Source organism: Rhipicephalus microplus, chromosome 6 (genome assembly GCF_043290135.1).
Source record: "Rhipicephalus microplus isolate Deutch F79 chromosome 6, USDA_Rmic, whole genome shotgun sequence".
Taxonomy (NCBI): Eukaryota; Metazoa; Arthropoda; class Arachnida; order Ixodida; family Ixodidae; genus Rhipicephalus; species Rhipicephalus microplus.
In genome coordinates this window covers 192,674,856-192,701,380 of record NC_134705.1, presented here as the reverse complement: position 1 = coordinate 192,701,380, position 26,525 = coordinate 192,674,856, and the positions used below count along the sequence as shown (strand labels likewise).

The 26,525-nt window shown below is 41.6% G+C and overlaps 1 protein-coding gene across 1 annotated transcript; it reads left to right on the top strand.

Annotated features, from left to right (window-relative positions):
- Positions 1-202: 202 nt before the first annotated feature.
- LOC142765767 (uncharacterized) lies at positions 203-11,878 on the top strand. The gene is made up of 2 exons (XM_075867380.1): positions 203-7,198; positions 9,342-11,878. The coding sequence occupies exons 1-2, from the start codon at positions 7,189-7,191 to the stop codon at positions 9,818-9,820; spliced, it is 489 nt and encodes a 162-aa protein (XP_075723495.1). The 5' UTR covers positions 203-7,188; the 3' UTR covers positions 9,821-11,878.
- The last annotated feature ends 14,647 nt before the right edge of the window (positions 11,879-26,525 follow it).

The window sequence follows — 26,525 nt, the reverse complement described above, 5'->3', positions numbered from 1 at the left end:
ATGTTTGGATCGAATACTAGGGTCTTTTGATGATGTACAATAATAAAAATTGGTGTTTTTCAAGGCTTGCAACAAGTGTCTCCCCTTCCCCGAAATAAATTCCTGGTTGGGTGCCTGTAGATGTCAGTGCACGTTAAAGAACTCTAGATAGCTAAACTTTACAGAGCCCTCCACTATGGCGTCTCATAATTCTTTGATGGTGTTGAGACGTAAAAGTCCAGATAGCATTATTAGTAAACTCGACTCAACAGGCGACACTACAAACTTTATTCCTGAAAGGGCCAAAGCAGCGAACAAGGTTTGATGTTAGAAGATTGAATAAAAAAATATCACCTAACACTGTCATTTTAAATAACACGCTTCCTATATCTCATATATGGCACATTTTTGCAGTACATCAATGGCATCGGGATTTGAGATACGTAATCACACTCATCTCCAGAATTGCTAAAATGCGGGTTCAAATTGTGAAATTGTGATTTTGTATGAGAGTTCTGCTTAATAGCATAATCATCCTGAAGGGTGGTTCAGAAAAAAAAAATGCTTTAGCCCAGTCTTGTCTTTGTAACTTAAGCGATCAAAGAGGTAATAATCTGCATGAGTGAGTAAATAACACAGGTACCGTTTAACAAAATATTGTATTTTTTGTGAAGTCGCGGGCCGCAAGGAAGACGACCGCAGTCTTTCGTGCCGCCTGCGAGCCAAGTGTTTGAGACCCTTCACTTATAAGGTAAACATCTCGTTACTACTCAACACCTCGTAGAAGCTGATGCTTAATCAGAAAAGGTGTGATTAAAAAAAAAGTTACTAACAGCCAGCAGTTAATTCGTATGCAGCATTTTCTTGGGGTTTTTTACAGTAGCTGTACGAAACTTTATGCCGCTGGCGTTACGGCAATTTCAGAGGCGTTTGGACGTATTCAGTATCGCCCGCAAGCCTAGGTGGTGCGAAAGGCGCGCTTTTAGGGAGCCACTGACGAGGTGCGGTGCTAGAATTGAACACTAAAAGACACACTGTAGCAAAAGTAGAACGCACACAAGTCCGAGCTGTACTTGTGCTACAGTGTGTCTTCTAGTGTTCTATTCTAGCGCGTCGTGAGTGTCAACCAGGTACAACCAACTAGCCCCTACTCTGGCCCTTTTAGGGAGTGTTTTCTTGCATTTTGTTTCAAGAAGTGCACTAAAAACTGGCCCATATCTATACCCATTCGCGATGTGGAATGCCGGGCAGCAATACGCTTCGAATGTCACCGTGCCGCGTGATGCGAAGTAGGGGTGGTCAAGCTGCACATCTCATTAAACTCTGCCATAAGCTGCTTCGCATCCATGTTCGAAAAAAGCCATGTTGGGCAGCGTGTGGGAGTACAAAGGCTGCCGTCACAGCTTCAACTATGCATGTTTGGAGGGTCACGTCAATTTGCGCAGACCAAACAGGACTATGGCAACGCCCATGGAGCCATACCATAAAGCCATGTTGCGCGTCATTTTGGTAAAATTTATAGAAGACTGTAAAGAATGGTACTTACTCAGTCCCAACATTGCGCAGTTGTGCGCCGGTCCGTAAAGGCCCTGTACTTTCCTGTCTGCCCTGTTCTGTCTCTTATACTGCTTTGTTTTTAGATTCGAAGCGTCTTTATGGTCGAGCTCAATCCGGTGTGCGGCGTGACCACGCTTATGGCGCATGCGCGCTTTTCTTCTCCACTCCCTTTCTCTCCTCTAGGCGTATCTCCCAGTGGCACTTACACTCATTGCGCATGCGCGTCACGTCCCCCTTTCTCGCCTCACAACGCCGACGCAGGCAGCGTCTGCTAGCGAGCTTCCTGATTGAAAATACAGAGTTCTCGTGCTGCACAACCGTTCATGCTCCGAATCTTGACCTCCAAGGTAGTGACGGAAGCTCTAACTTTCCAGTACAACGTAGAACGATAAAAATTCAACTAAAAGCAGACTGCGAGTCTCTTTGTCCAATCGGAGTCTTGTCTTTCATTGCCCATTAGTAGCAATTAGTATGTTGCAGCAGGAAACTCTGGTATATCATTGTGTGCTTTGCGCCTTCCCAGGTTTCTCTTTTGCGCAACGCTGCGATGAGCGCCAGCCTCAACGCTGCCGCTAGTGTGTGTAAGCGTTAGCGCCCGCTGCTTGGCATCTACGCATGGTTCCCTTTAGCGGGAGATGTTTTTGTTTTGTTTTTGCTTGGACTAAGAAATGCATTAATGCGTCCACCCAACCTAAAAAGTACCCACAACTCATCACCATCATCTATATCATCACCACCGGCTGGGCTAGCATAGAGCTTCCTAATATTTAAGAAACTCTATGCGGGATAGGGTGGCTAAAGAAACTCTATGTGGGATAGGGTGGCTAGAACCAAGCGCCATTTCTTGAGATTGTCACGAAGCAGTACTGTGGTCACTGTGCTGTGCAGTGTTTAAGTAGTGGGTGTGGTGTGGTGTTCCCTAGCTGATCTTCCGTGTCCTCGTCTGTTGCGTTTACAATACTGCGTAGTCGGAAGTTTTCTCCACTGCAGCGCGCTGCATGAACTTGCTAAAGTGCCAAGGCAGCAGCACGTCGTTTCGAGTCGGGTTGCATTCTGCGTGGTTTGCGATTGTTCCAGCTGCATAAGCAGCAAGCTATCAATCACCATAAGTTTCAGCGAGTCGTCTTCTGTGCCGTGCCAATAGTCAAACTAAAACAGTGTGCGAAGACAATGGAGCTGTCGTGGAGGCAAGAGCTGGATGAATCGGAGTCGCATTGCAGAGTTTGCGGGACGCACTGCTTCCCGCACTGAGGTCAGCTAACAAAACTTCTCCGTCAGCCTTCATCAGTAGCCAAGCAGCAGCGATGTTTCTTTTTTTTTATGCTTGTAAATGGGAGAACCAGCACCGCAATGGTAAGATAATTCACTGCTTAGCTTACATACGCGATCAAATACTACGAGCACAACCCCAGGCGCAAAAAACCAAGGAACGTGTACCGATCTGCCGAACATGTAGCGGCAAGTAAGTGTGAAGGGCTGGTCGATGGATTACTTACCCTATTGCTAGCTTTTGGACAGCTAAAAAAGACCGCCAAATCGATGACGTGTGGTGAAACATGTACTGCCTACCTTTGCAATAACAAACTTCACCCTTGGTTACTCCGAGTGGGTTGCGCTAATAATCTAGTGACCAGCCAACCTCTGGTGACGTAAATATATAAGTTTCTAGCGCTTTGATTGCTCCCGCGTGAAGTAGTTCTACCGTGTCCGTATGCGTAAACACCACCATAGGTCACCCTACGCTGGAATTGGTAAACTTTTCCGACGGCCTCTTGTTGCTTTGGTCAGGCTGTCATCGTCCGATGGCATAACCCTGGACGCCGAGAGCGCCTTCGTGGTGATCCGCTTTTCGTTAAGAGAGTGCTTGCCATCGTCAGCTGACACGCACACGACCAAGTCGCCGAAATGGCCGATGCTGGCGGCGTCGGCCAGCTAGATATCATCGAGGGCCGTCGTAATAACTTCTCCGTGTGAAACGTATGTACCATTCATCAGTTACTGCCGTATATTCAGCAGATGTGCGTTCTACTCATGGTCGGACCGGTCACCAAAGATATTTATTGTATTGGTGGGTTGTGTTCTAGCCGGCTTTGGATCAATGGGCACATATGTGTTACTCAGAGTCAAGCAGTTGAGGTTGACTCTCCTGTGATCTTCCATGAGGTGAACTATGTCAGAGAGAGAGAGAATTAGTTTTATCGAGAGCTGGAGATGTCTGCCTTTTCGCCTGACATGCTACTCCAGGTAGCGGGTGATTACTGTAATATATACAGTGATGCACACGTACAATCACACACGTGCAATACACTATTTACATTATTTCTTTCATGCTTGTGGCCCGCTAAAATGTCAGTAGCACTTATGTGGCATGTTACGCACGGGAGCTGCAATGCCATGGGTCTAGAATATCTGCCAACTCTAGGTTTGAGTCCCGCTGTAGTCTTAAATTCGTCTTGGAAACTGTCTCTCTGATCTTATCAACGGGCAAGACCTAGAAGACTGGAAAAGCGAGCAAGACGTTTGCTCCTACCTTTGGTTTAGAGATGTCGGTTGAGAGCGCCAACAGTCAACCACTAAGGTCATGCAAGAGTGCCTCAAGACGAGAAGGGTGGCTGATGCATGGAATCAGTGCAGTGCTGTGCGTTCAGCTGCAGTGAGCACCAGATCTGTAAGCTCGCTTATTCCGATGATGCAGACTAGCTGCACTGTTAGAATCTACCAGTGTTGGTACGTTGTGGCTTGATGTCATGCATGTTGTCATGGAAAGTCAATCTGGCCACCAACACTCGGTGGGAGGTCCTCACTCAGGAATGGCGATGGTGTTCGGAGGAGGGTAGGTAGCCTAGCATGCCTGTCCACGAACTTCAATGTGATCGTGCATTGGGAAGTTAGGGTGTTGGAATGAATTGTGTTGTGTTGGTTTCAGCTTCCTTCCATCAATAGAAGTTCCATTTGTGCTCCATAACAAGTCGAAGGCCACCAGCCATTTTCGATTGCGGGGGTGATCCTCTGCATTAGTAACGAGCTGTCGGCAGATGCATGCCGATACTTCATTATTAATGCAGGCACCGGGGCCATTATTCTGCAGTTAGTAGGCGTTGGGTGTGCGGCCGCGCTATAAAACTGAGCAGCTGGGGTCGAACAACTTTATGCTTTACTGTTTCATTCATGACATTGTCAAAACTCACAGAAATAAATCCTTTAAGTTAAATTTAGACGTCTGTACCACCCATGCAGAGACCATTTCAGTGCGGTTCATTGCAGAATTGTCAGATTTGCGTGATTGTGTTACAGCAAAATACAGAGCAATTTTCTTAGCAACATATATTTATATTGCATGATTTCATAACTCCTGGGGCTTAGGTGCACTCTGAAATGCATAAGCACCTTTTGACAGCTTGAAATACCCTTTCGAAAACTATCGCTTCAAGAAGTCTTCTGCCTCTGAATGCGATTGCGACTGTTGAGAGAACGTACAATTTATCGCTGACTCTAGTCCATAGCAGTCTCTAGGCCTTGGCTCTATGCCTATGATGAAGTCACTGATGTTGCACTACTTTGCCAGTCTGTGCATAATCATGAAAGTGGGCTGCACCTACTTCATTATGCAACAGAAGGGGGGGGGGGAAGGGGGCCAAGCGAAAAATTACATCTAGCCAATGTGGTTATTTTATCCCCTGCAGCTTCATCGTTGCACTACTTATTTGTAAACATTTTTTAGCCAACCCGTTCATATCACGCAAGTTCACAGTTTTCACAAATTTTTATGCAGACATCATAAATGTACCATGGTTGTTTACGGACCTTTCATAATGCTTGTGCTTTCTCTTCCCCTTTGTTCACTTTTTGCCACATCTGCATAAACTTGAATTGGATATTTATATCAGGCCTAGCATCATATTTAAGAGGCAGTTTCGTGTCGGCATGACGTCTTTGAGCAACTGCAGCTGTCAATTGTTAAGCTTGAAGTTGTGGTGTTGTGTTTCATTCCATGAGTATGGTACATGAAAAGCACGACAGCATCATCTTGCGGTGTAGCCATGCAAAGTATGCTATAAATTCAATGCGTAGTTGTGTAGCTTAACATGTAGGTCTGATTTCAGAAAATAGCACTCATAAAAGATGAAATATTTACGCACAGTTGACAAAAAAGTTTTTATTCTATTGATACTATATAGTAAATAGACTAAAAACAAACAGCCACTAGAAAATCATGAACTAGTATTAATAACATGTGTAGCTTCGAATTGAAATTCACTCCCTCAATGCATATTGTATGGTAGCAAGGCCTGCTTTCTTTCTTATATTGCTCACCTGTTGCTAATATCTTATTTCTCTTTCTCTCCCTAGGTTCATGTCGCCAAATATAAAAATACCCTGTGGCCACTTGAATTTATTACTTCACATCATGAACTCTTGCCTTTAACTTTCTTTGAATATTTCATCTTGCTATTTATTTATGGTCATATTTTATCATGTCGGAGCAGTGCAGCCGATACTACTTTTCTTCCACACAATTTGATTTCTTTTTTGTGTGTGTGTGATTCTCATGTATTTGTGATCTCTGGTGTCTAGCACAGTCACTGTCTGCAACATGGTTTTAATTTTTGTTGTTTAGGTTTTCAAGAGCGTGGAGCTGATTGTTCTTGAGTGTTGAAGTATTGCAGGCATTAGTTAGGATTAGCACTTGTGCATAACAGAAAATATTTCTGTAGAGTTGTCCTTGATTGCAGTTGTTTTGATTGAAATGTATTTCTTATTATGTTGAGCCCTTCAAAGTATGCATCCCTTTATTCTTGGAACCTTATCGTTGAGGGCATATGTGCATACCTTGTTCTACATACTCCTATTCAGAATAGCATGCATTCATGTTTATTGTGCTTTGTAGCTATGGCATCCTCATAGGTAATGTTTAAGATTATTAAGACGAGGCAACTCTACAGGACGGGAAATTATTTTGGTTATGTTAGTAGTATTGTGTATCACGAATTTGGCCATCTAACAATAACATATATAAGGGTTTTGCAAGGAAATGGGAAGTGTTGACCTCTGGGCTTTCTTCCTGCATATGCCATGAAGGCATTTACATGACACTGACAGAACTTGTATTTCCGTGTTACTTATTTTTAATAGTTTTGACATATTATTATCAATAGATGCAGTGGCTACACTCCAATTAGGGCGAAATACAAAAGCACTCACGTACTAGTGTTTATGTATGCATTAAAAAAATCCTACGTTGCACCAAAGTAATCGAAATTTCTACACTACTGCGCAATTCACAATAGTATTTCAGTGCTGTGCACTAAAACACTTCAAGCTAAATTCATTTTCTCTTAGAATGAAAAGCAATATTTGAGTAACCTGTCTTGCAACTTCTTCTATGTGCAGCTTCTGGATCTTTTCGCCATCTGGAGACCTTGAATGCCGAAAAGCTACGTCGGGGACGCTATTACCGTAGCATCATCTGCAGCTACAAGAGTCACAATGCCATCAGTATTAAGTGACACTTCAGGATTCATTCGACTGAGCGACCATTCAAATGCACAAATGAAGATTGTTGTTGGTTTCATGTGTACTTCATGCACACTGTCCAGTCTTGGCTACCTCGAGATAATGCTATGCATTTTCCCACTTCCATTATTCTAATTCATGCTGCCAGGTTTGTGAAAGCTAGTTATCACAGTAACTGAATGATGATAGTCTGTTTTTATGTGCAAGTAGCCAAACTCCTTAATTGGTACAGAAACGATTCCTTCATTAGATAGCACCAGCAACCCTCTAATATATTGTATGTGACTTTGATGGATTGCTGTATGTAATAATGCCTTGTCTTTTCGTTAGAAAAGCAATTCTTCATAAGTTCTCGTTTTTTAACTTCGAGGTACCTTCACACAATGTTCCGCTGCAATCTTGCAATTTTCGCTCTTACATTCAGCTTTACTATCTTGTCAATATTTACCCGTTTATTTGTTAAGAGGTACTTTTTGTGTCCATCTCTTTGTTATCTCGATATTTTTGGCTGGTGGTTGTTATTTTGATGCTCGCCAAGTGATAAAATGTAAGCTTTTATTTTTTATGCTCACGCTTCTATTAGTTTTAGTTTCTGTACAACCACGCTTTCTTGCAGCTAATTTTTAATTTCTTATTATCATATAGCTTTTTAGTTGTTTTCTTGTGCAGAGGCACTTTGCACCAAATAAGCATTTAGAATTTTGTGGCATAAATAGTTCTACAAGTATGTTTCATGTCACTAAATATGTTGCTATGCTTTGTGATTATTTTGCATTCATCATAAGGTATATAAGATATTTCATTATACCGAGTGTCATTAGAAGTTGACTGACATCATATATGCTTAATCAATTGTTATTGTTATACAATGTTTTTTATATGCTTTCATTGATAATAATCATTTAAAATTGGTCTGTGATTATGGTACAAATTTTCAAACTTCTGTTTTTAGTTTTTTTTACGTGGTCATTTTTTTAATGCAGTTTAACTCCTTTATAATAGATGTGCGCTAGTGGACGATTCTTGTCTTTTATACGAGGTGTGTCTCTTGAGCGGGGCATCACGTGTGCATTTTTTTATTAACCCCTATGACAGCGTAGGCAGGCTGGTGTCTCTCATAGCCATTTGTCTCTTACATCAGTCTCCCTTTCAAAGGGATTTGGCTGTGCTGGCGTCGTCCTCAGCTTTCAACTTTAGCGCTGAAGAGATTATCTCTTGTTCTTTCTTAGTTGTCCTAATTTATATTGTTGTAGCATAGTTTCACTATGCTTTCATGTGAAGAATGCTTATATTTCACCTCATACAACCTGCACATTTACGTGCAGGGTTACACAGTACATGGACTGAAGGATGTCAAGGTATATTACGATATTGCAGCGAGGAGATTGAGCGTAATACATTTGCCTATTAACCAAAACAGTATCACTCACGCTTTCATATAAATGTGGTCATCTTTAATAGGCTTGTGCGAATATTTGAATGAATGTTGCTGTATTCAAATTCGCTTCGATTCGAAATTTAGTTACTGAAAACCTTATGAACGAATAAGGTGCATGAAAGTCCGCAAGTGACCCCCTGTAAAAGTTGCTTCACTGCAATAATGTTTGCTAAGCCGTGAAAACATCTATTTGATGTTTTCACGGCTAGAACCCAACTACAAGCATGAATGAACATGTTACCCACACATCATTTTTTTTATTTAAAAGCTTGTTATACCGGTTTATATGTTCTAAGCATAATGAATTTTAAAATGTAACATATTTTACAGGTCATTAGTTACGTTCTACCAAAAGTGTAATGCTGCTATTAGACAAATTTGTTTCTGTTTCCCACAAACAAACAAAAATGTATTTGCACAGGCCTTTTTCAATTTATAAAAAATATATTGTGCCGGTTAGCTGTGTCATGAAACATTATGCCCTTTTTTTTAATATGTCATACATACTATTCGAATTCGATTCGAAATTATTCAACCCAAATCATTCTTCGCAGAAGCCCAGTCTTGACGCTTTTCTTCATCAGACCTTCTGTTAGTCAACTTAACTCTCATTTCATTTCTCCAACTGTTCATGATAGAGCTACAGTGGCAGAATTTGCATAGGGACAATATAATAAAACACCTGTGAACTTGGCTTAACGCTAAAATTTCAAAAACCCTAGCCGGCTGAAAATTAACATAGATGTCGCTATTGTGACATGACAGTCTTGGAACACCCTAAAATTAAACTTTATTTTCTTTTCAAATGAAAAGCAACGCTTGGTAACCTGCCTTGATTTTTTTCTATGTGCAGCTTCGGGCTCTTTGATCTCTCCTGCAGCCACTGATCCGGACAAACTACATCGGAAATGCCATCACCATTGTGACTTGTGCGACTATAAGACTAGTAGGCAGTCTGAGCTGATACGCCACACGAGGTTTCACACAGGCGAGCGGCCGTTTAACTGCCACTTGTGTCCGGAAGGCTTCTCAAGAAAGAGCACATTGAAAGATCACCTGCGCACTCATACAGGAGAACGACCGCATAAGTGCCACCTGTGTCCCCAAGGCTTCTCAACTCGATCCACACTGAAGCAGCACCTGCGCACTCACACAGGAGAGCGACCGTATAAGTGCCACCTGTGTCCCTGGGACTTCTCACAACTGGCCACACTGAACGACCACCTGTGCACCCACACAGGAGAGAGAAAGTATAAGTGCCCTTCATGCCCCCAGAGGTTTAAGTCTAAAACAGAACGGAAGCGGCACATGCATCAGCATGAACGCCACTGATCATTTCAATGGTATTTATATGAGATTTATCATTTATTATTGCAATAATATTGGCTGGTTTTTGCTGTCACTTGTGCCGCCATCATTCACGTATATGTATGTACCTATATTTATATATATATACCGGGAAGGATGTGCTAGTCTCCTCTTCCTGAGGAGCGAACATCGCCTTTCGAGCCGGGGTCGTCTGCGTGCGCTTATGGTTGCCGCACTACCACGGCATGGGTCAGCGTGCGGTTTAAGAGGTTTGAGTTTAGATCAGGTCGAAGGTGACACATGCGTGACCACAAATACCATTTCAATGCAATTTCTCCTGTACGAGCTTTGTCTTCTTGAAAAGAGTTTTTATTTTTTTTGCAGCACTATAGAATTGCTAATTTATGTGGCACGTTATAGCACCACTATTAGCATTGACAGTAGGCTTTATTCTCATTAATACATCTATACATATGCCGTAAAATAAGGGGAGAATGTTTTAAACGTAAATATATTATGCAGAGGTCTTTCTGACTGGGTAGAAATTGTACAAATAAAACTCTCCATTCATTTTTAGTATACATATTACAGTATTAAGATTAAATACTGGCCCTGCAATCTGAGACCTATGCACTCTCTTCAGCAGGTGAGTGTCTGGCTTGCTCTGAAGCTACGGACATTTCTTAGTGGTGTCCCTCGTTTCACCATCTTTGATTTCAAGTCAAATATTATATACTCGTTATTTTGCCGAAAGGCCACTGGAATATCGCTTCTCATTACATACACTACCTTTACTTGTGCTACAGCTGTATGATGGTGCCTTCTGTAGTTTCAGTTGGTAATGGTAACATGTGGTCATTTAATTTTATGTTCATTTCTTTGACGCTTCTGTGTCCTGTACATGTAAATGTTAGTCAGAGCTTTTTTTTTTTCTGCTGTCAGTTATTAATTTTTAGCTTTCTGATTGTACTCTTGTGTACAAGTACTTTTCACCAAATTAGCATTTAGCTATTTGTGAAATTAACACTTCTTATAATCTGTTTAGTCACACCAAATAATATTCTGTGTGTTCTGAATGTCGTGCAATCCTGGTATTTTGGTGTTTGCTAGCATTTTATTAAATTTAATACATTCCAATGCAAGCTAGCTGTGTGGTGGCTCTGATTTGGTTATTTATTATTGCCAATGATTATTGTTACAGTGAAGAATTTTCATGAGCAGTAAGCATTGTTGTAGAAATGCTTTGTTGCACAAATCATTTTAATCTCTACTGTATAGTGTGTTATACCATGCACTAACATAATAACAAGTAAACTAACATGGTCCGAGCACATAGAACAACTAGTCTCCGCTTCAGCAAAATCACTTGGCTACATTGAAAGATCGCCTACGTCCTGCTTACCGCAAATCCAAAAATTAGCTTACGAAACCTTCACGCGTACTAAACTTGAATATGCTTCTGCTATTTGGAACCCTCACCAAAATTACCTAACCGACGCATTAGAAGCAATTCAAAATGGCACTGCCAGATTCATCACCTCACAATACAGTTCTCGCTTAAGTATTACCAGTATCAAACTATCCCTCAACCTCCCTCCTCTAGAAATTCGCCGCAAGGTGACTCGGCTCTGCCTTCTACACAAACTATACCATAATTTCCCGTCGCAACGCAATACCGTTCTTCTACCTCCCGCCCGTTCATCGCGTTGCCTCTTTAACTCCCTATGTTTACAGCACTTACATGGTTCAACTAACGCTTTCAATAAATCATTTTTACCTACTGCCATTGAAAACTGGAATAACCTGCCTGAATCCATAGTGCAGGAACAAAACCCCATAAAATTTAAACAGCTAATCACAAATCACTTGATATGTTAGACAATTTACAATAGTGCCGTTTTCTTCCACGTATATATATATTTTTCCTTCTTTTGACATTGTTTTTTATCATGTAGTTCACTTTCGATTATGCTTTGTACCGTCGACAATCATGCATCTGTTGAATTGTGTTTTTGCCTCCCCCTTATGTAATACCCCGCAAGGGGCCTTTAAGAGTTCAATAAATGATGATGATGATGACTATGTCTAGTTAAAAGTGCAATTGTGGTACGGTGGAACTTGTAGTTAGGTAGGACATTACCAAGCTGCCGCTTTTGTAGTGACCACACTCATTTGTGATCCTAAAACGTTGCATGCATGTAGGAAAGTCCAGCGACAATGTATCGTTACTTTCCGGTGCTTAGTCACACTTTTCTTCATTTATGATTAGAAAATTTTGTAGAATATTAGGCCAGTCAAAACCTATTTGTTTGTGCTCATGAGTGACAATGAAGACATAGCACTGTTAAATCACCAAGCTATATAAGGGTATATTTTTTATGGTATTTCGGAAGTGCTTATTGCTTAGCTGTAATCCAGAAAATGGGGTAAAAGCTTTAGTGCAATTACAGTTATACTCAATTATACACAGCATCAACATTGATGTGGTGCTTCATGTAATGTGACAGTGCAATAAGATCCTACCATGCTTTTCATTGAGTACGTGGCAAGATCTCAAAGAGACGCTTGCCAGAGTTCTCAACAACATGGAGTGGGGAATAAATGGTTGTTTTTTGTACGAGTAGAGGGCAGCTATAATTGCGGGTGCGCGAAAGAGAATAAACAAAAATGAATGAGCAGCACGTGACGATGGGGTAGATTATAAGTAAGCCTCGTCTTAAAGCTGATTCTTTCCACAAGAACAAAAGTCACTCAAGGCAGCATGTGCATTTAAACTTTGCGAACAATGCCAACGACTGCCCGCCTCGGTGGAATATAGCGTGCTCGGCTGCTGATGCAAAGGTCGGGGGTTTAATCCTGGCAGTGGCGGTTAAATTTCAATGGAGGCGAAATGTTAGAGGACCGACCGTGTACTGGGCAATGTCTAGTCAAGTAGCTAAGGGGTGGGTCCTCAAAGTTCGGATTGAATACCAGGGTCTTTTAACGATGTAAAATAATAAAAATTGGTGTTTTTCAAGGCTTGCAACAAGTGTCTCCCCTTCCCCGAAATAAATTTCTGGCTATGTGCCTGTAGATGTCAGTGCGTGTTAAAGAACTCTAGATAGCTAAAATTTACAGAGCCCTCCACTATGGCGTCTCATAATCATTTGATGGTGTTGAGACGTAAATGTCCAGATAGCATTATTAATAAACTCGACTCAACAGGCGACACTCACACATTTTTTTCCCAAAAGGGCCAAAGCAGCGAACAAGGTTTAAACGGGGGAAGGTGTGGTGTTAGAAGATTGAATAAAAAAATATCACCTAACACTGCCACTTTAAAGAACACACTTCCTATATTTCATATATGGAACATTTTTGCAGTACATCAATGGCATCGGGATTTGAGATACGTAATCACACTCAACTCCAGAATTGCTCAAATGCGGGCGCAAATTGTGATTTTGGATGAGAGTTCTGCTTCATCGCATAATGAACCTGAAGGGTGGTTCAGAAAAAAAAAAATGCGAGCCCAGTGTTGTCTTTGTAAATTAAGCGATCAAAGAGTTAATAATCAGCATGGGTGAGTAAATAACACAGGTACCGTTTAACACAATATTTAATTTTGGGGGAAGTCGCGGGCCACAAGAAAAACGACCCCAGTCTTTCATGCGGCCTGTGAGACAAGTGTTTGAGACCCTTGACATATAAGGTAAACATCTCATTACTACTCAAGACCTCGTAGAAGCTGATGCTTACTCAGCAAAGGTCCGATTTTAAAAAATAAAGTTTTTAATCTGTAGGCTGAGGCAAGAAAACTTTTATCAGTTTCAATTTATGTTGATTTTAAAATTTGCACTCAGTTTTATAGTGAGTTGCATAGTTTTCTTTCTGTACTATGACAGTGCAAAATGTAACTCTTTTTGGACAGACGTTTTCTGCCACAGAAGTATTATGAGTCATTAATGGCTCATATCACTCCACAGAAATTACAGATTGCAAGTAACTATTAAGAAAGTGTGCATAACACATCTAATAAACAAGAACAAATGTAATGTGAGACATGCTCAATGCTCAGCCCATACTAATTGCTTAGTTTAATTTCATGATTTTATAAAGGATATCATGCCTTAAATGAGATAATTGCTCTCTTCACATGTTGAGAAATATGTGGCAAAAGGCTTTATCTTGATCTGGCCTTCAAGTACCAAAAACCTGACGCCAAAACTCTAGAAGTTGTCGAAAATTGCATGTCGAGAGAAATGCATTTTAAACGTAGAGATGGAAGCTCGTCTGTGGGGCAATTATGTGCTTTTTGAAATGATTTCTTCTATTATGAGAGCTTGGGAGTTATGGTTATTTTGTGCATTTGGCTTTGGTGAACTGATCTCGAAACGCAATGGCAAGCAGCCAGGGGACAATTTCCAGGGGACTCTAGACAATGAGCTTTGTTTAGTTTTTACAGCCACCTTGTGTTTTTTTTTTTCAAAGCAATATTAGCCTACTAACTACTACCTTGACTTTTTTGTCATGGAAGTAGAGGAGCTACACTTGTGAAAGCAATTAAAAACAAAAAGTATGTAATATTGGAAAGAACTTGTATTTTTGGAGTCGCAAGCTGCAGGTTTGTAATTGCACAGAGTTATAAAAAGCCTTCTTTATTGAGTTTAAAGATTCCACATTAAGACACGGAAAAGTTCTTGAGATATAAAGCTAGAACCAAGATAACTCGTTCATCCCATGTGACTTCAAATTGTCTAGTGCTACACCATGAGCATTGTCGACTGTCTTATTGTGCCACACTTGCCTTTGCCCAAGCCAAGCGCACGCCCGCGGCCAGTGCGGCACTTCATTACACTCTGCAATACTGCGATTACTAAGGCATAATTATATAAGTGACTTATAAAAGGTGGCCTTAGATGCCTTGTCGAATGGGAAACCAGATAGTCGTTGGTGACCATCCTATGGCATAAGGGACGATTGATGCAATAAAAATTATGTAACGCCCCGTGATGCCGATCTAGTGCCCTCCTTTGTGCTGTGAACAAAACCGGAGAGGGCGTGATCTCTAGAGAAAAAAAAATGAAGGTGGCGCTTGGCAATTCCCCAGAGTGGGTAGGTGCAAGTGTTCACAGGCAACAAACAAACAAGCAGTGGCACGTTACACCACTTGTGCTGCTTGCTCCCTAGACATCGACTGAGATGGATGGATGAAAAAATTCATTGGGGTCCTGAAGGATTCCACCCTTGTTTTATAGAAGGAGGATCATGGGTCACACCCACTTGGAAAAATAAGAAAATGGCTTTCGCCATTGGGTCATCTTTGAAGTAAATGCACAAGGAACGGTGCGAGTTTTTGTTGCGATAACGATTATATGACCGCTCTTTACGTTTTTTTTGCCACTGCAATCACCGTCATGATGCTCTATGTATATGTGTATGCATATGTAAATAAAAGCCACAACTCCAGATAGTTACGGAAAAAGAAATTCGAAGTGTGCTTCCAAAATTCGAACCTGTGGTCCCTCGCTGCGCAGCCTGCTGCATCAAACACTGCAGCTCTGCCTCGTGCCACTCGTTCCATGGCATACTAACAGCCAGCAGTTAATTTGTATGCAGCATTTTCCATGGGGTTTCTTACAATATCTGTACGAAACTCTATGCCGCTGGCGGTACGGCGATTTCGGAGGCGTTTCGGCGTGTTCAGTATCGCCCGCAAGCCTAGCTGGTGCGAAGGGCGCGCTTTTAGTGAGCCACTCGCGACACGCAAGAATTGAACAATAAAAGACACTGTAGCACAAGTAGGACACACTCGAGAGCGAACTGTACCTGTGCTACAGTGTGTATTTTAGTGTTAAATTCTAGCGCGTCGTGAGTGGCAACCATGTACAACCAACTAGCCCCTACTCTATCCCTTTTAGGGAGCGTTTTCTTGGATTTTGTTTCAACTGCTCTTGAGAAGCGTACTGAAAACTGTCATTCGCGACGTGGAATACCGGATAGCTACATGCTTCGACTGTCACCGTGCCGTAGGATGCGTAGAAGTGGGAGGGGACGCACATGTGCAGTAAGGGTGGTCGTGCCACACACTGGATTGAACTCCGCCATAATGTGCTTCGCATCCATGTTCACATATGAAAAAAAAAAAAAGGCCGCCATGTTGGACTGCGTGCGGGAGTACAAAAGGCTGCCCTCAAAGTTTTAACTATGCGTGTTTGGAGGATCACTGCAATTTGTGCTGCCCCCCCCCCCCCCAAAAAAAAAAAAAAACTATGGCGGGGCGCGCAGCGAGCCGTGCCGTAAAGCCATGTTGCGCGTCATTTTCCTAAACTTTGTAGAAATCTTTACAGAATGGTGAACAGTGACTGCACTAAGTCATCGCAACGTAAAGCGGTGGTGCGTTGGTCCGTAAAGCCCCTGTACTTTCCTGTCTGCCCTGTCCTGCCTCTTTTATTGTTTTGGTTTTAGATTCGAAGCGTTTTATGGTCGAGCTCTATCCAGTGGGTTGCATGACCACCCTTAAAGCGCATGCGCGTCCCTCTCTTTTTCTCTTCACATACACGGAGGAAGAAAAAGGTACCTTTTCCTTCCTCCGTGTTCACATACGTACCCTCTCTCCTCTACGCATTTCCCCCATGGCGCTTACATCAACGCCTTCCAGATTTCTTGTGCCTGCCGAATTATCGGCGGTTTCTTGGAAAGCGGCGGTCGTCGAAACTACGGCGGTGGCGCCACTCAATTAGGAGTGTGTTCAAATTGATTTTTACGTTTTTGTAGCTTACGTGCAACAAAAATAACAAAAAAGTTTTAAAAAGCGCAAACGTATTTATAAATTACCCTACGTAAGTGACGCCGTCATTCAGCAAGCAACTTTTTGAATACAAGGCTTTCCTGAAATTAGTACCAAAGGCAAAAATTGCCAATCTTGAAGGCTAAGTAAAAAGATTCCTATTTCTATGTAGGCAGCGCCGCTTTAGATGACTGGCGTTTCGCGCTCAATCGGCAGGCCCAAATTTTCTAGGAGGCGTTACCACAACTCATCATCATCGAAATCATCACCACCGGTTTAGGGCTAGTGTTACAGTGTACTAGATTTCTAGTACACTGTACTAGGGTGGCTAGAACCAGCGCCATTTTTGAGATCGTCACGACGCAGTACATGACCACTGTGTTGCGCAGTGTTGTGGGTGTGGTGTGCTCTAGGCTGATCTTCCGTGTCCTCGTCTGTTGCGTGTGCAATACTGCGTAGTTGGAAGTTTTCTCCACTACAGCGCGCTGCACGAACTTGCTAAAGTGCCCAGGCAGCAGCACGTGTTTTCGAGTCGGGTTGCATTCTGCGTGGTTTGCGATTGTTCCAGCTGCACAAGCAAGCTATCACTGACCATAGGTTCGAGCGGCTCGTCTTGTGTGCCGTGCCAATAGTCATACTAAAACAGTGTGCGAAGACAACGGAGCTGTCGTGGAGGCAATCTGGACGAATCGGAGTCGCAATGCAGAGTTTGCGGGACGCACTGTTTCCCGCACTGAGGCCAAATTTGACAGCAGTCTGGCAACAACCACCCTTCCAGTCTGGCAACGACTTATGCAACGCCAAATGGAACCTTGCCGTTCCAGTCTGGCAACCACTTATGCAACGCCAAATGGAACCTTGCCCTGTTTCCCGCACTGAGGTCAGCTAATTGCACGTGCAGCGCGCGCACAAAACTTCTTCGTCAGCCTTCATCGGCAGCCAAGCAGCAGCGATGTTTCTTTTTTTTTTTTGTAATGCTTGTAAGTGGCGAACCAGCACCGCAATGGTAAGATAATTCACTGCTTAGCTTACATACGCGATCAAATACTGCGAGCACAACCTCAGGCGCAAAAAACCCAAGGAACATGTACCGATCTGCTGAATATGTAGCGGCAAGTAAGTGTGAAGGGCTGGTTGTAGATTACTTACCCCACTGCTAGCCTTACGGAACGCTAAAAAAGACCGCCAAGTCGATGACGTGCGATGCATTACGTGCAGCCTACCATTGCAACGACAAACTTCACCTTTGGTTACTCTGCGAGACCGTAGTGGGTGCAGCTAATCTTCTAGTGACCAGCCAACCTCTGGTGATGTAAATATATAAGTTTCTAGCGCTTTAATTGATCCCGCGTCAAGTATTTCTACCGCGTCCGTATGCGTGAACGCCACCATAGGTGCACCCTACGCTGTAATAAGTAAAGTTTTCCGACGGCCTCTGATTGCTTCGGTCACGCTGTCACCACCGTCCTATGGCATAACCCTGGACGCCGAGAGCGCCTTCGTGGTGATCTGCTTGGCGTTAAGAGAGTGCTTGTTATCATCAGCTGAAGCGCACACGACGAAGTCGCCGAAATGGCCACCGTCCTATGGCATAACCCTGGACGCCGAGAGCGCCTTCGTGGTGATCCGCTTGGCGTTAAGAGAGTGCTTGTTATCATCAGCTGAAGCGCACACGACGAAGTCGCCGAAATGGCCACCGTCCTATGGCATAACCCTGGACGCCGAGAGCGCCTTCGTGGTGATCCGCTTGGCGTTAAGAGAGTGCTTGTTATCGTCAGCTGAAGCGCACACGACGAAGTCGTCGAAATGGCCGATGCCGGAGGCGTCGGCCAGCTAGATAGCATCGAGGGCCGTCGAAATAACTTCTCCGTGTGAAACGTTGGTACCATCGATCAGTGACTACCGTGCATTCAGCACATGTGTGTTCTGCTCATGGTCAGACCGGTCACCAAAGATTTTTTTGTATCTGTGGGTTGTGGTCTAGCCGACTTTGGATCAATGGGCACATATGTGTTACTCAGGTTGACTCTCCTGTAATCTGCCATGAGGTGAACTATGTTGGAGAGAAAGAGAATTATTTTTACGGAGAGCTTGAGATATCTGCCTTATCGACTGACATGCTGCTCGAGGTAGCGGGTGATTACTGTGATATATACAGTGATGCACACATACAGTCACACACGTGCACTACACTATTCTCAGTATTTCGTTCAGGCTTGTGGCCCGCAAAAATGTCAGTAGCACTTTTGTGGCGTGTAACGCACTGGAGCTGCAATTCCATGGGCCTAGAATATCTGCCAACTCTAGGTTTGAGTCTTGCTGTAGTCTTAAGTCTGTCTCCGGAACTGTCTCTCTGATCCTATCAGCGGGCAAGACCTAGAAGACTGGAAAAGCCAGCAAGACGTTTGCTCCTACCTTTGGTTTAGGCATGTCGGTTGAGAGCGCCAACAGTCAACCACTAAGGTCACGCAAGGGTGCCTGAAGGCGACAAAGGTGGCTGTTGCATGGAATCAGTGCAGTGCTGTGCATTCAGCTGCAGTGAGCACCACATCTGTAAGCTCGCTTATTCCGATGATGCAGACTAGCTGCACTGTTAGAATCTATCAGAGTTGTTACGTTGTGGCTTGATGTCATGCGTGTTGTCATGGGAAGTCAATCCGGCCACCCACACTCTGTGGGAGGTCCTCACTCAGGAATGGCGATGGTGTTCGGAGGAGGGCAGGTAGCCTAGCATGCCTGTCCACGATCTTCAGTGTGATCGTGCATTGTGAAGTTAGGGTGTTGGAATGAATTCTGTTGTTTTGGTTTTAGCTTCCTTCCATCAATAGAAGTTCCATTTGTGCTCCATAACAAGTCGATGGCCACCAGCCATTTTCCATTGCGGGGGTGAGCCTCTGCATTAGTAACGAGCTGTCGGCAGGTGCATGCCGATACTTCATTATTAATGCAGGCACCGGGGCCATTATTCTGCAGTTAGTAGGCGTCGGGTGTGTGGCTGCGCCACAAGCAAGAGCAGCTGAAGTCGAACAACCTTATGCCTTACTGTTGCATTCATGACATTGTCTAAACTCACAAAAATAAATCCTTCAAGTTAAATTTAGACGTCTGTACCACCCATGCAGAGACCACTTCAGTGCGGTTCATTGGAGAATTGTCAGATTTGCATGATTGTGTTGCAGCAAAATACACAGCAATTTTCTTAGCAACGTACATTTATGTTGCATGATTTCATAATTTATGTGACTTAGGCGCACTCTGAAATGCATAAGCACCTTTTGACAACTTGAAATACCCTTTGAGGACTATCGCTTTGAAAAGTCTTGTGTCTCTAAATGTGATTTCGACTTTTGAGAGAACGTACCATTTATCGCTGACTCTAGTCCATAGCAGTCTCTAGGCCTTGGCTCTATGCCTATGATGAAGTCACTGATGTTGTACTACTTTGCCAGTGTTGGCATAGTCATGAAAGTGGGCTGCACCTACTTCTTTATGCGACAGAAAGGGGGGGGGGGGGGGGCAAGCAAAAAATTGAATCTAGCCAATGTGGTTATTTTATCCCCTGTAGCTTCATCGTTGCACTACTTATTTGTAAACATTTTTTCGGCAACTCGTTCACATCATGCAAGTTCACAGTTTTCACAATTTTTTATGCAGCCATCTTAAATGCACCATGGTTGTTTACGGACCTTTTGTAATGCTTTTGCTTTCTCTTCCCTTTTGTTCACTTTTTGCCACATCTGCATGAACTTGAATTGGATATTTATATCAGACCCAGCATCATACTTAATAGCCAGTTTCATAGCGGCGTGACGTCAGTTGTTGCTGTCAGTTGTTATGCTTCAAGTTGTGATGTTGTGTTTCATTCCATGAGTATGATACATGAAAAGTACGACAGCATCATCTTGTGGTGTAGCCATGCAAAGTATGCTTTAAATTCAATGCATAGTTGTGTAGCTTAGCATGTAGGTCTGATTTCAGAAAATAGCGCTCTTAAAAGATGAAATATTTGTGCACAGTTGACAAAAAGTTTTTATTCTATTGATACTATATAGTGAATAGACTAAAAACAAACAGCCACTAGGAAATCATGAACTAGTATTAATGACATGTGTAGCTTAGAATTGAAATTCTCTCCTTCAATACATATTGTGTGGTAGCAAGGCCTGCTTCTTTCTTATATTGCTCACCTGTTGCTAATATCTTATTTCTCTTTCTCTCCCTAGGTTCATGTTGCCAAATATAAAAGGACCCCGAGGCCACTTGAATTTATTACGTCACATTATGAACTCTTGCCTTTAACTTTCTTTGAATATTTCATCTTGCTACTTATTTATGATCATATTTTATCATGTTGGAGCAGTGCAGCTGATACTACTTTTCTTTCACACAATTTGATTTCTTTTTTTTTTGTGATGCTCATGTATTTGTGATCTTTCGTGTCTAGCACAGTCACTGTCTGGAACATGACTTTAATTATTGTGTTGTTTAGGTTTTCGAGAGAGTGGAGCTGATTGTTATTGAGTGTTGAAGTATTGCAGGCATTAGTTAGGATTAGCACTGGTGCATGGCTGAAAACATTTCTGTAGAGTTGCCCTTGATTGCAGTGGTTATGATTGAAATGTATTTCTTATTATGTTGACCCCTTCGGAGTATGCATCTCTTTATTCTTGGAACCTTATCGGTGAGGGCATATGTGCATATCTTGTCCTGCATTGTCCTATTCAGAATAGCATGCATTCATGTTTACTGTGCTTTGTAGCTATGGCATCCTCATAGGTAATGTTTAAGATTATTAAGACAATGAGGCAACTGTACAGGATGGAAAATTATTTTTGTTATGTTAGTAGTATTGTGTATCACAAATTTGGCCATCTAACAATAACATATTATAAGGGTTTTGCAAGCAAATGCGAAGTGTTTACTTCTGGGTTTTCTTCCTGCATATGCCATGAAGGCATTTACATGACACTGACAGAACTTGTGTTTCCGTGTTACTTATTTTTAGTAGTCTTGACATATTAATATCAATAGATGCATTGGCTACACTTTAATTAGGGCCAAATACAAAAGCACTCACATACTATTGTTTATGTATGCATTACATAAATCCTATGTTGCAGCAAAGTAATCGAAATTTCCGCGCTACTGCACGATTCACAGTAGTATGGTAGTGTTGTGCACTAAAACACTTCAACTTAAATTCATTTCCTCTTAAAATCAAAAACCAATGTTTGAGTAACCTGTCTTGCAACTTCTATGTGCAGCTTCAGGATGTTTTCGCCATCTAGAGACCTCGAACGCCAAAAACCTACGTCGGGGACACTATTTCTAGTGCATCATCTGCAGCTATGAGACTCGTAATGCCATCAATACCAAGCGACACTTCAGGATTCATTCGACCGAGTGACCACACAAATGCACAAATGAAGATTGGTGTTTGTTTCATGTGCACTTCATGCATACTGTCCATTGTTGGCTACCTCGAGATAATGCTATGCATTTTCCCACTTCCATTTGTCTAATTCATGCTGCAAGGTTTGTGAAAGCTAGTTGTCACAGTAACTGAATGATGATAGTCTGTTTTAATGTGCAAGTAGCCAAACTCCCTAATTGTTATGAAAACAATTCCTTCATTGGATAGGACCATCAACCCTCTAATATATTGTATGTGACTTTGATGGATTGCTGTATGTAATGATACCTTGTCTTTTTGTTAGAAAAGCGATTCTCTCTATGTTCTCGTTTTTTGAACTTCAAAGTACCTTCACAGAATGTTGCAGTGCCATCTTGCAATTTGTGCTGTTACATTAAGCTTTACTATCTTGTCACTATTTACCCGTTTATTTGTTAAGAGGTACTTTTCGTGTCCATCTCTTTGTTATCTCGATATTTAGGACTGCTTCTTTTTCTTTTGTTGTTCTTCAAGTGATAAACTGTAAAAAATATTTTACGCTCACGCTTCTATTAGTTCTAGTTTCTGTACAAGCAAGCTTTCTTGCAACTAATTTTTAATTTCTTATTATAATATAGCTTTTTAGTTCTTTTCTTGTGCATAGGCAGTTTGCACCTATTAGGCATTTAGAATTTCGTGGCATTAGTTCTACAAGCATGTTTCATGTCACTATATAGGTTGCTCTGCTTTGTGATTATTTTGCATTCATCATAAGGTATATAAGATATTTAGTATATATTGTACCGAGTGTCATTAGAAGTTTACTGATATCATATATGCTTAATCAATTGGTATTGATATACAATGTGGTTTTTTTATGTACTTTCATTGATAATAATTACTTAAAATTGGTCTGTGATTATGCTACAGATTTTGTGGCATAATTAGTTCTACAAGCTTGTTTCATGTCACTAAATAGGTTGCTCTGCTTTGTGATTATTTTGCATTCATCATAAGATATATAAGATATTTAGTATATATTGTACCAAGTGTAATTAGAAGTTGACTGATATTATATATGCCTAATCAATTGTTATTATTATACAATGTGTGTTTTTTTTTTTTTTTTTTAGGCGGAAATGTTGTAGGCTCGTGTACTCAGATTTGGGTGCACAAAAAGAACCCCAGGTGGTCAAAATTTCCGGAGCCCTCCACTTCGGCGTCTCTCATAATCATATGGTGGTTTTGGGACGTTAAACCCCACAAATCAATCAATTACAATGTGGTTTTTTATGTACTTTCATTGATAATAATCACTTAAAATTGGTCTGTGATCATGCTACAGATTTTCAAAATTCTGTTTCTAGTTTTTTTTTTTGCCTGGTCATTTCTTTAATGCAGTTTAACACCTTAATAAAAGATGTGCGCTAGTGAGCGATTCTTGTCTTTTATCGAGGTGTGTTTCTTGAGCGGGGCATCACGTATGCATTTTTTTATTAACCCCTATGACAGCGTAGGCAGGCTGGTGTCTCTCATAACCATTTGTCTCTTACATCAGTCTCCCTTGTAAAGGGATTTGGCTGTGCTGGCGTCGTCCTCTGCTTTGAACTTTAGCGCTGAAGAGATTATCTCTTGTTCTTTCTTAGTTGTCCTAATATATATTGTTGTAACATAGTTTTCACTATGCTTTCATGTGAGGATTGCTTACTTTTCACCTCATACAACCTGCACATTTACGTGCAGGGTTACACAGTACATGGAGTGAAGGATGTCAAGGTATATTACGATATTGCAGCGAGGAGATTGAGCATAATACATTTGTTTGTTAACCATAACAGTATGACGCACGCTTGCACATAAACTTGGTCATCTTTAATAGGCACGTGCTAATATTTGAACGAATAATATTGTAGCTTAATTCATTTCGATTCGAATTGAAGTCATTGAAAACGATATGAACGAAAAAGGTGCATGAAAGTCCGCAAGTGACCCCCTGTAAAAGTGGCTTCGCTGCAGTAATGTTTGCTAAGGCGTGAAAATACCAAATAGGTGTTTTCAACCCAACTACAAGTATAAATAAACATGTTACCCACACATCATTTTTTTCATTTAAAAGCTTGTTATACCGGTTTATATGTTCTAAGCATAATGAATTTTAAAATGTAATATATTTTACAGGTCATTACTTACGTTCTACCAAAAGTGAAATCCTGCTATTAGACAAATTTGTTTCTGTTTGCCATGAACACAAAAAAATTAAACTTGCACAGGCTTTGTTTCAATTTATAAAAATATATTGTGCCAGTTTGCTGTGTCATGAAACATTATGCCCTTTTTTTTAATATGTCATACGTACATAATATTTTCGAATTCGATTCGAAAATATTCAACCCAAATCATTCTTCACAGAAGCCTAGTCTTGACGCTTTTATTTATCAGACCTTCTGTTAGTCAACTTCACTCTCATTTCATTTCTCCAACTGTTCGTAATAGAGCTAGAGTGGCAACATTTCGATAGGGACAAAATAATAAAACACCTGTGACTTGGCTTAATGCTAAAATTTCGAAAACCCTAGCTGGCTGAAAATCAACATAGATGTCGCTATTGTGACATGACAGTCTTGGAACACCCTAAAATTAAACTTTATTTTCTTTTCAAATGAAAAGCAACGCTTGAGTAACCTGCCTTGATTTTTTTTCTATGTGCAGCTTCGGGTTCTTTGATCTCTCCTGCAGCCTCTGATACGGACAAGCGACGTCGGAAATGCCACCACCATTGTGACTTGTGCGACTATAAAACTAATAAGCAGTGTGACCTGATACGACACATGAGGGTTCACACAGGCGAGCGGCCATTCAAATGCCACCTGTGTCCCCAAGGCTTCTCACGAAAAAGCACATTGAAAGATCACCTGTGCACTCATACAGGAGAACGACCGCATAAGTGCCACCTATGTCCCCAAGGCTTCGCAAGTCAATCCACACTGAAGCAGCACCTGTGCACCCACACAAGAGAGACACCGTATAAGTGCCCATCATGCCCGCAGAGGTTTAAGTCTCGGACAGAACGGCAGCGGCACATGCATCAGCATGAACGCCACTGATCATTTCAATGCTATTTCTACTGTATGAGGTTTATTATTTATTATTGCAATAGCAATTATACGGACAGTCTCGGTTGGTTCTTGCTGTCACTTGTGCCGCCGTCATTCGATATATGTATATATATATCATGCCACTCTTATCCACGCTGATCCATGCGGCATGGGTCAGGGTGCGGCTTGTGCCTTCACGGCAGGCGGGAACTTCTACCGCCTGCGTTCTTAACACGAAAAAAACGGTGCCAAAAGTGTACCTGTAAATCTGTGTTCTCTTACACCAGCGTTTACTAGAGTGATGTGAGATCGAATCTGAGTCGACTGCCAGCCTCACTTAGTATATCGATGCTGTCACTACTTGTTGTGGTCGTCTAAGTACTGTCGCCGTTCCAAAGGAAAGTTGGTTACTTAGCTTGCGCTCATTTACTACAGTGAATAAATATTGCTCCTAAATATGCTAGCCTTGCTTTGTAGAACATACGGATGTGTTGCTACAGCATTAATTTCTTTGGGGTTTTCGTGAAACTGTGACTTTTTATATATATTCATTTACTTACACATACTGCAGCACTAACTGTGCTATGGCAGGAGTGGGTATACAAGGATACATAGAAATATAACTAAAAGTAATGAGCATAATGCATACATGCAGGTAAAATAACAACATCATATGAACGTTAAGGCAAAAATATCAGAACATAGAAAAAAAAACAAATGCCATTTGCAAACGGATCAGCATATTTCCCATATATGTGTTGTGGATTTCAGCTACAAAACTCTGTGGTAGGCAGGAACAAACAGAACCAGGCAACAAATTCCTGTCTGCGATGGAACAGGGGCCAAAACTTGATTTAAACATATTGTTCCAGCCTAGTACGCCTTGTCTTTCTAAAGACCTATTTGACTTTTCTAGAGCTTTGTTGAATTGCTGAGTTATGGGGCACAGTAAAGCCCCACTGTTATCAATGATAGTAGGGCTTAATTATAATTATATAATTATAACATATCTATACACATGGTGTAAAATATCTATGCACATGATGTAAAATAAGGCGAGGATGTTTTAATGGTAAGCATATTTGACAGAGATCGTTCTGGTTCGGTAAAAACTATATAAATAAAACAAGCTCTTCTGCCATCTCTAGCATACAGATTTTAATATTAAAATAAAAAAACTGGCCCTACGATTTCAGACTTATTTGCTCTCTGCAGCAAGTGACTCTTTGGCGTGCTCAGAAAATAGTGACGTTTCTTAGTGGTGTCCTTTGCTTCACTGTCTTTGATTATAGGTCGATTATTGTGTATGTTACAAGGCTGGGGAAAAAACTATGTATCTGTGCTGATGAGCAACCTGAGAGACATGCTGTGTACATTGAAATTTCGAATAATTTAGGAAGTCTTAATTGGGGGGGGGGGGTTTCTGCGTACATGCGCTTCTTTAAATTGTAGTCAGGCTCTAAAAACCTACTC